The sequence below is a fragment of the Telopea speciosissima genome, chromosome 3 (genome assembly GCF_018873765.1).
Source record: "Telopea speciosissima isolate NSW1024214 ecotype Mountain lineage chromosome 3, Tspe_v1, whole genome shotgun sequence".
Lineage (NCBI taxonomy): Eukaryota > Viridiplantae > Streptophyta > Magnoliopsida > Proteales > Proteaceae > Telopea > Telopea speciosissima.
In genome coordinates, this window is record NC_057918.1 from 63,720,689 (window position 1) to 63,730,621 (window position 9,933).

Below are 9,933 nucleotides of genomic sequence, written 5' to 3' on the forward strand. Positions count from 1 at the left end.
AATCTACACGCCACACCAATAATTATCCTAAAAAAGGTATCATCCACATTACGCCTACATATTCAATGAAAAAGAGAGACTAATAAAAAAATTCATGTGAGGAAAATTGGATTATGATGTCATGGGGAATTTTTTCCCTTCTTTTATTTGAAAAGAATAGGAGAGCATTACAGTTCTAACAAAGAGATAAACCATCCATAACATCCTTAGTGGCAATCATTCTAACTTTTCAATCCTAGCCTTCCTAACTAGCACATTAGCAATATATACTCATAAGCTTCGGCACAATTTCCACTTGACGGTGTAGGCTATAGAAATTTCTATACAATACAAAACTTTGAGAAGACCATACGTATGGTAAATACATCGACCCAAGTAAAAAAAAAAAGGTAATTATAATTTTCTAGTTAAACTAATTATATTGGAGGAAATAGCAATAGAGCTTGTAATTAATGCTAAGATTATCATTAGCGCTGCCAATATCGTTTCTCTTCTTGTGGATATCCCATGAACATCTCTGTCAAAATAAAAATAGAGAGAATAATCATTCAAAAGTTAAACTCTGTTAAAATCAATTATATGCATATCCAGTCATATAAAATACTGAAAAATTGTACCTTAGGACAATGGCGCCTGGGAAAATAAGTGCAAGACTGACAGCTGATGTTGAGCCCATGAACTGAAAAAAATACCATATATTTGGGAGGGCTATTGCTGCAATGTAAATGAAAACTAGAAGAAAACTGGTGAGGAAGACAAATCTTGTGGTGTCTGCTGAAGTCGATTGAGGTGATTTGGTGAAGAGTAGTTCATGGATATTGGCCCTAAGAGAGAAGTTCACTAGAGGAAAAACTAACATGAGATGGAGTGCATAACTTAACCGAACCGTGTCGTTAAGTATCGAACCTATTGGAGAATCAGAATTTCTGTCAAAATTACTAAGTATGTCTGGCATGGTGGAGTCCCCAAACAGTAGGTACCCAAAGAACCCTACAGTCAAATAAATTGTAGCGCATAGTACTATTGATATTCGAGCTGCTGAAACCATCTTGGAAGGGTTTTGAAGCTCGACTGCAATTGGATGAACTGCATTCACATGTGTTATAGCTTGAAGTAAGTTAAATATTATGGTGATAATTCATAAACAACCGATGAAATCTAAAGATGCCTTCCTTATGTAATATCCAATCTAAAAGTTCGAACTATTATATGGAGATTGTAGGAAGTTTAGTCCCACATTGGCTACTAATTAGCCTACAACCCCTTATATATACACCTGGGAGTCCCTCCATGTACAAGTTCAAACTTTTGGAATGGAAGCTTCACATGATATCAAAGCGGGCTTTTACCGTATTCACGTGTTCACAGTGTGTACTAACACACATGCGGGGGAGTGTTGGGAATTTAGTCCCACATCAGCAACTAATTAGATTACAACCCCTTATACTCCTGAGAGTCCCTCACCTACAAGTTCAACCTTTTGGGATGGAAACCTTACAGAGATACTCATAGGTATATGAGAACCTAAAAGTTCAAACTATTATATGTAGAGACTCATGGGTATATGAGAGGACGGAAAGACTCAAAGGTAACTGATGTTAGACTATTCTCCCAACACTTCCCCTCACGTGTAGTAAGTATGGAACCGCGTACACAGTTTTGGAGGCACCTGAAGTAGGATTGGAAAAAGCCTAGTCTGATACATGAAAATATCTAACCCAAAAATTCAAACTATTAGATAGAGAGACTCATGGGTATATGAAAGAATAGAAAGACTCAGGTAACCCATGTGAAACTATTTTCCCAACACCACCCTAAGTGTATAGGGAGACCAAACCAGACTACCATCGACTTTTATAGAAACTGCCAAATTCAAATAAGAAGGAAACGAATGCCTAAAGCTTACCATTGAAGTGGAAGGTGAAAGCCGTCACAATGACAGGAGCAGCAGTGAAAAGGTCAAAGAAAGATGCTTGGTGGGCCAGATCCGGTAGCAGTCTCGGGCTCTGTGTCTTCCCTTCGCAAAGGGCAAGTATAGCCATCACCGAACTAATTCCAACAAATACAATAGCAAGAAGAACTGATATGGCTGAAGTAAACCGTAGCGACTCTAGAAAAACCACATCACACGAAAAAATAATGGGTTAAAGCTACTTTGAGATAGCTGAATACAAAACTTGTACATATTTCTTAACTATCAATTTTTGGCTTCATTCTACCTATTTGGGTTAGAAATAGAAAGTTTAAAACAATAGTTGTGATATATGGTTCCATAAAAAAAAAAATGGTCATGACATATGGGAAGTTGGAAGCTTGTTCTTCCTCCTTTGCCACTTGGTAATAATTTAGTTGATGCTCAAACTTTGTATAATTCAATGTTTGGAAGTTCAAACGGAGTGAAAAGATTTGGATCCCTAAGAATATGATTCAGCTGATTGTGGAGGATATTTTACATTTGTTATCATATTTTAGAGCTTGCTCTTTTCATTGTATTCCTAGGAAGATCACTTATGTTCCTAACTCCTTAGCAAGGAAGACATGTCAATAGTGTGTTCGATAGTATAGCAGAATTCCACTGTATGTTGGAGGAGCGTCTAGCCCATTAATTATGCGTTCTCCACGCTCTAATGAATAAATTTTGTTTTACCAAAAAAAAAAAGATTATTTTTTTAACTTTCACCCCATTCTTGACAACTCCCTTCCAAAAGAGGGGGAAAGCAAGCAAAAAAAAATAGAGAAAATTTGCGATGGAAAAAAAATGATAGGAAAAAAAGAAAAAGAGCTAACTTTTACTAACCTACATGACGCAGCAAGACAAGAGGAAGAAACACAAAGAGTGTAGTAAAGAGGAGTGCGAAAGCACGGGTGTTCCACCAATGGAAACCAAACCATTCTTGCAAAACACCCAAGTGTATTGATCCTTCGGATTGGCTCCCCGACAACACATCACCTACATTACGCATATGGATGAAATGGTCAGCAACAAAAAAATTCACATGACTTGATGGTATATGAAGAGTGCACATACGGACCATATATAGAAGTGCAACACATACTATTAACCTTAAGGATTAAGACAAAAGGGTGCAAGAATATTCATATGTAAGTGTTGCTTCAAATAGTGATGTAGTTATGATGACGACAAGCATGTAACATCAACTCTACTTCCTCGCTCTCTTCCAACGGCTATCTTAAGTAACTGCTCTTTTTCCAATGAATCTTTTCCAACTTCTCTATTCCAAAGGCTCTTTTTCCCTACCCGGTATACATGTATGTTTTGCCTTGTAGAATATAAAGTCGATAATTTGCATGTTTTGAGCTTATGACTATACCATGGTGAGCTCCATGTTGAGTTTGAGGTCCTCTAATGGTGAACTCCATTGTGAGTTTAAGGTCCCCTATTGTAATAGCTATATTTATACTTTTATATATATATAAATAAATTTTATATGGTAATACATAGATATATAAAATAAAAAAGTAGAAGACCAAAAAGACATACGGCCGAACCCTAAATGACTAAATCCCAAAAATGAAAAATCCTTTTCATTCTAAATTCCTAATAGCTAAAGGCAAAAAACTGAGCAAGGGGCTAAGGGCGCCACTAGAGAGTCTCTGGCTGAAGGCTGAAGCTGAAGCAGGAGGCTCTAGTCTACTTGTTCGTAGTCTGGAATTGGGGTGTCCATGTAGTCTATAACAGGAATTGACCATCTCTTCTGGCGGTTCTGATTTAGTGAGTGCTTTGCTCTTGGCTCTAGTGATTTGCTTTATATCCTTGGATGCCGCCTTAGGCTTTGCTTTCTGGGGCTGTTTCTCTTGGAAGTTGAAGCAGGAGAGTGGAAGCTAAAGCTTGGTCATTCTCTCTTTCCTCGATCTCCTTCGATTTCAGCTGATCAACCCAACAACAAAGTAGGTTTTTAAGTGCGGAAATCCCATTCTCCAGCAAAACCTATCCTGTCAAAACTCCCCGCCCTTCTGTAAGATTCTTGAAGGTAACCTCTGCACTTGGCCAAAATGGCACGACAACAATTTCTTCTAATTTTTGTCCTTCCCATCTGACCTCCTCCACTGCTTCCCCTCAAGCCCCCTTCAAATTCTCTTCTTTAATCCTTTTACCTTTTTTAAATTCATCAAACAACAGAGTTGCAGATTCTGTAATCACTGACGAGGTAAAGATTCATGAACACATCTTCTAATCTCTCTCTTCGATTTCTGTCTTTGAAATCTTTTCTTCTTTTTTTTCTTTTTTTAATCTGGGCTGTTTAGATTAAATTTGTGTGTTATCTTTCCCATCCAATTCGTTTATTTTGTTATAGTTTCATGAAGAACCGATAATTCCTCACACGTCATATTACTTGACTTAATTCCTCTCAAGTTTCCTGTCCGGTCAGGTTCGTAGGTTCCTATCATAGGGGACCGGAAATGATGACCTCACCCCCGCCCGAACACACTACCCGGGTGGGGTGAGGTCGTCATTTTCGCCCTCCCTATGAGAGGAACCTACGACCCTGACCGGACAGGGAACCTGAGAGGAGAAAAAATCACTTTTACATCCTGGCGTTATATGTTCTCTAGGTTTTATTATATTCTAGTCTCAATATCTTTCCAATCTCCCATTTGATTGGGACTCAACAACATTAAATTCGATAATGTTCTACTCTCAACTCCTTGGAGGTTTTGAGGCAGCCTTTTGATTTTCACCAGTAATTTATTTGCCTTGAATTTCAGTTGTTGTGAAAAAGAAAAACTGTGTCCGTGTAATTGTTGCTTATTTGGTAATCCTTGTTGATCATCTTGATATTATTTAGAGATTTGGGGCTTTTGTTGTCTCTTCTACCCTGGCTTATTTCTCAACATGTTTTGGCTCACTCATTACTGGTATAATATGCAAAGACTTACAGCCCAATTCACATGCCAAGGTCCGGGTCAAGGTCAAGGTCAAGGTCAGTCAGGGTCGGGTTGGGCTAAGGACAACCCTGGCAGGGTCGAGCTGGGTTGAGGGTACCTTAGGCCCTAGCAGGGTTGGGTTGGATTTGGATTTATGTTAAAGCCCCTAGGGTTGGGCTAGGGTTTAGGCCCGGCCCATTGACACCCCTACCATGTTCTAAATGTATGTCTGACCCAATTATGAGAAAGAGGTGAACCAAACTGGGACACCCACCGACCCACCTTATCTCTCTTTCTCTGGGATAAAGATCCTCTCCAATTCTTTAATCTGGTAATTCTCGAAAGTGCCACCTTCCCTGTGCAACACCTGGCACAAAATGATCTAATGGCCAAGAATGGTTTGCACCATTCCATGAAACTCTACCCGTTTTAGAAACCGGATCCTCTCAACCCGAGTAGATGGGCTTTTCAATGGAGAAGAGAAATCGAATAGAGGGGATTTTCTCAAGTCCGGAGACTCGTGGAAGGAGAAAAAGCAAGTTTTTTTACAGAGACTAGTAGGGAAAGTGGAGTTGCCAGAGATGGGTTTCCACCTCTTAACCTGTAGGTGGGCTCTAGTGACAGATCTTTTCAGCTGGCAACGTCTCTCTTCAATGTAGTTCTGCAGAACGAAAGGTTCTTGATCTTCGCTTAATAGCTCACGTAGATGTTTATGAGCCATATTCTAATCTCCCAAAATAAGAAACAGGGGAATGAAATAAGTTGCAGAAGCTTCAAATCGCTTTGAGGTAGAACTTCATGGAATAGTTGAAAAGATTTCAACAGTAAAAAGAGAAATAAAATTAGGAAGGAAACCAAAGGGGTTGCGACAATGAATAGAGACTCCAAATGAGGGATTTATGTGAATGGGATTCTGTGATTTTGGTGTTAATCTCTCTCCCGCCATCTAAATTTTTTTTTTTCTCCACTGTAAAGTCACCCAACGGGTTTGTATTGCATTTTTTTTTTATATTCAATTTTCCTACTTCCTCTTTTTCTTCTTCTTCGACCATCGCCCCATCCATACCCATCTTTAAAAAGTTGTGTTTTTTTTCCTTCTCCAACTTGAGGAATCGGAATGCTTTCCCAAATTCCAATCCCAAGTCATTCTAAGGCAGGACAAATTAAGAAGGAAACCAAAGGGACCCAGATCACCTGTTTACCCCATCTTGAATAGCATTTCTCTCCGAATTTTTAGCTTAAGAAAAACTTTTTTTTTTAGAATCCATTCTTTTCTTTTCTCTGGATGATGATCTGTTCCCAATTTTCAGATCGAGGTTTTCGTTTTTTCTTAATGGCAACTCTGGCTTGTTGTCCTGGCAGCTCCATCCCAAGGAGCTTCTCATCTTCCTAATCATCTATTTTCTGTCAATCTCTTTTTTCTTCATCAAAAGTACAAGAGTCTGTTCTATATAGAAAGGGAGAGGAAATCGGATGTTGGGTGGGGGTGTGAGGAAGATACTGAGACGGGAAGAGAATGGATGGGGTGTGGTGCGTTGGGTGAGAGAAGCAGAGATGAGATTGAGGTTGCAGATGCTACAAAGAAGAATTTTTTCTTTTGGCTACAGGTGATCGAGGCCGACACTTTTTTCTTTGTTTTGGGTTTACAATCCTAATCAGGTTTTTCGGATCAAGTAAGTAAAACGAATTGGGAGAACATGAAACGATGCAAAGAATTATCAGCCATTAGATCTTTTTCACACCACGTGTTGCACGGGAAGTTACACTGCCGGGAATCGCCAGATTAAAGAATTGGAGAACATCTGATTCCGGATCGTTATCCCTGTCTCTCTACCTCTGACACTCACGCGCCACGCTGCATTTGCCTTGCCCATCTCGGTTTGACGATTCGTATGGGCTCTAATGCCTGCACTTATTCATATGGGCCCTCGTACGTCTTATGGATGTGGGCCCAACTTTAAATTAATAGGGCAAATCTTTATTGGGTTTATGAAGGAGCCAACTGTTATAAAAAAAAACATATGAAGGAGCCAACTGCCAAAGTGCATCACGCCAGACACTTTTTTTTTTTTTTTGCGGGGTTGTTTTCTGTGCTGTATCAGAGAGTCGATCCCTTGACCTCTTGAGGAACATGCCCTCAATTTGCAATGTCTCCAACCAGCCAGCTAGCGGTTGTTTGCAGGTTTAACTAACATTACAGTCAAAGAAACAAACTAACAGGTTTTTGGGTTTTTTTTCTCGGTTTTTTCCGTACACTTCACATGGAATCCTAGACAGAGATGCCATTAGAGCGTAACGCTAACAGAATTTGTGAGACTAGCATCTTCGAACTATACCATCTACTAGTGAGTGAAACTGTAAGATCGGGTCTATTAGATCACAATTATGTCACCGGGAGTTGAAGTACAGAAAATTTAAAAAGTTAACAAAAAATTAATGCTTAGCTACTTTGTACTTACCGATTATGATGAGAAAAATGATCAACGCACCCAGGTTAGTGAGCATCACACAAATCTGCAACGCTAGTGATCCAATTCTCCCAAACGCCTCTCTCATGACTCCGGCGTATGTCGTCGAATTGCCGGCATTTGTATACTTCAGGAGGAAATTAACTGAAACGTCGGAGAGGATAGCGATGATCACCATCATTGCAAGGGCCGGAACGACACCTAAGACCTTGAAAGTAGCCGGAATCGACATAATTCCGGCTCCAATAATACTTGTCGACACGTTGAACACCGCGCCGGAGACCGAAGCGCCGCCATCGGTGTCTGTGCTCTTACTCTCTAGTGGTGGCCTGAGCTCCGGGAGGAGCGACGCGTGAATATCTGCTTCTTTTTTCATCTTTGGATCTCTCATTTTGGGAGAAGAAGAAAGAAGATTTTTAGTCTCAGTTGCTCTATGAGACGCGTGAATATCTGCTTCTTTCTTCTCTGCTCTGTTACCTGTTTCTTTGCCACTAATATTTTTTGGGTTTTCTTTTTTTAATTTTATATTAGATGAGTATGTTATTTAGCTTATATTTTATTATGGTGGTGATCTGGCAGTGATGGTGATGGATAGAATAGGGACCAGGATCATAGATGAAGACTGGGACTTGATAGATGTATAGAGACGGAATGATGGGATAGGTGCGTGTTTCTGTCTGGACTGTTTGCTCGGCCATCCATGGATGACCATGGTTATAAAATGTGAAACGGATACTCGTGTCGGTCGTGGCAGATTTCGATATAAATTAATAATCTCCTAATTTCAGTTACGGCATGAAGAATGAAATTGAACTTGACTAATGTGATAATCCCCTTTTAAATTGGTTTTTATTCAAAACAAATCCATTGTGACAAACGACTTTATTGCTCATTAATTATTTTATGGGAGGTAGTTTTTTGCCTAGGAGTGTGACCAACGTCAGCATTTTCATGTGTCTATCTCTCTCTTCCTTACAACAAGGGGATTGAGGTGTCTTTTCACATACAGAGGAGAGATGTAGTCTCATGCGAGTGCAGTCATAGGCCACACTCCCGGACAAAGTTCCTTTTCCCTTATTTTATTATATCAAAAAAAAAAAGAAAAAAAAAGAATTGTGTATTTGTGTAGCCTTAAAGTTGTCGTAAAAAAAAACTTATGATAGACTTGAGTGGGGATTTATTGAACCTATTCTTTTAAAACTAGGTCCGTTAGAATTGGGTAAAAATGTTTATGGCATGTCTTTGTTTCTTATGGTTTTCTTATAAATGGTGCATCACGAGGTACTATTACTCCATCTCATGGTGTGAGATGGGGCGGCCCATTATCTCCAGCTTCATTTATTTTATATTCTCATGCTTTGAGTTGTCTCCTATTGCAACATGAAGTTTCTGGTGATATCCATGGTGTCAAGGTCAAGAATCGAGCAATGCCTTGTTGATGATAGTCTCCTAATTTCTAAAGTTAGACTGGAAGAATTGTGCACGTTGATGGACTGTCTATCTACATACTGCAAGGCATCAGGGCAAAACTATTAATTTACAAAAGTCATGTTTGACTTTCTCACCAAATACTCATACTAAATGGAAGAGGTGGTTCTCTAGAATTTTGGATATTTAAATGACGATGGTCCTAACAAATATCTTGGACTCCTAGTTGATTTTGGTATTTCTTTATATGGACTCAAAAAAGCCCTACTGGCTTGGTTTTATCGTCTCTCTCAGTTCTTGCTCCAGTTTGAATTTCAAGCTTCCAAGATTGAACCCTCTTCATTCATATATCGTGGTACGCATTTGCTTTGTGTTCTTGTATACGTTGATGACATCTTGGTTACCAATTCTAACAGCTCTCAAGTGCAACGGCTTCTTCATCAGCTTGCATTGACTTTTCAATTAAGGATTTGGTTACATTGAGTTTCTTCTTTGGTATTGAGGTTAGTAGCCACTCTCAGGGCCTACTCCTTTCCCAATCATGGTATATCAGTGACCTGCTCAATTGTGTAGGGATGACCGATTGCAAACCGGTCCAAACACCCAGGGCTACCACTTTAAAACCCTCAATTGCAATGGTTGCTCCAATTGCAGATGCTACACATTATCACTCCATCGTAGGGATTTCCAATATGTCACGTTGACTCGCCCTGATGTCGCCTTCGCTGTAACCGTGCCTGCCAGTATATGTACTCACCCACTGAGGAGCACTGGTCTATGGTGGAATGCATTTTACAATGTATCAAATGTACTGCTACACTTGGTCTTCTCTTGGAAAAGGCTCCTCCCTCAATCTCCAGGCCTTCACTGATGTTGATTATGCAAGGAATAGCACAGACCAAAAGTCTACTGGTGGCAATGTTGTATTCCTTAGCTCTAATTTGATCTCTTGATCCTCTTGCAAGCAGAAGACTATTGCTCAGTCTTCCACCGAGTCTGAATACAAGGCCTTGGTTGACGTGGCCACCAAACTTATCTGGTTGGAATCCCTCTTTCATAAGCTTGGCTTTCCTCTTCGCAGTCCTCCGATTCTTTGGTGTGACAACATCAATGCCACTTATGTATGTGTAAATCTGACCTTTCATGTTCA

At 39.7% G+C, this 9,933-nt stretch overlaps 1 protein-coding gene across 1 annotated transcript; it reads right to left on the reverse strand.

Annotated features, from left to right (window-relative positions):
- Positions 1–281: 281 nt before the first annotated feature.
- On the reverse strand, positions 282–7,731 carry LOC122655402 (amino acid transporter AVT6C-like). Its single transcript, XM_043849598.1, has 5 exons — positions 7,345–7,731; positions 2,798–2,948; positions 1,907–2,110; positions 618–1,086; positions 282–517 (listed from the first exon to the last, which is right to left on the reverse strand). Exons 1-5 carry the CDS (start codon positions 7,729–7,731, stop codon positions 394–396), a joined length of 1,335 nt encoding a protein of 444 aa, XP_043705533.1. The 3' UTR covers positions 282–393.
- Positions 7,732–9,933: the final 2,202 nt, after the last annotated feature.

What these genes read in the sequence shown, in the direction of transcription:
- LOC122655402 (XM_043849598.1), bottom strand. Translation starts at nt 7,731, where the DNA reads ATGAAAAAAGAAGCAGATATTCACGCGTCGCTCCTCCCGGAGCTCAGG. An exon ending in TTTTTCTCATCATAATCGGT is followed by an intron (nt 2,949 to 7,344) that starts AAGTACAAAGTA and finishes CGTAATGTAGGT; the next exon opens with GATGTGTTGTCGGGGAGCCA. An exon ending in CCAGGCGCCATTGTCCTAAG is followed by an intron (nt 518 to 617) that starts GTACAATTTTTC and finishes TTATTTTGACAG; the next exon opens with AGATGTTCATGGGATATCCA.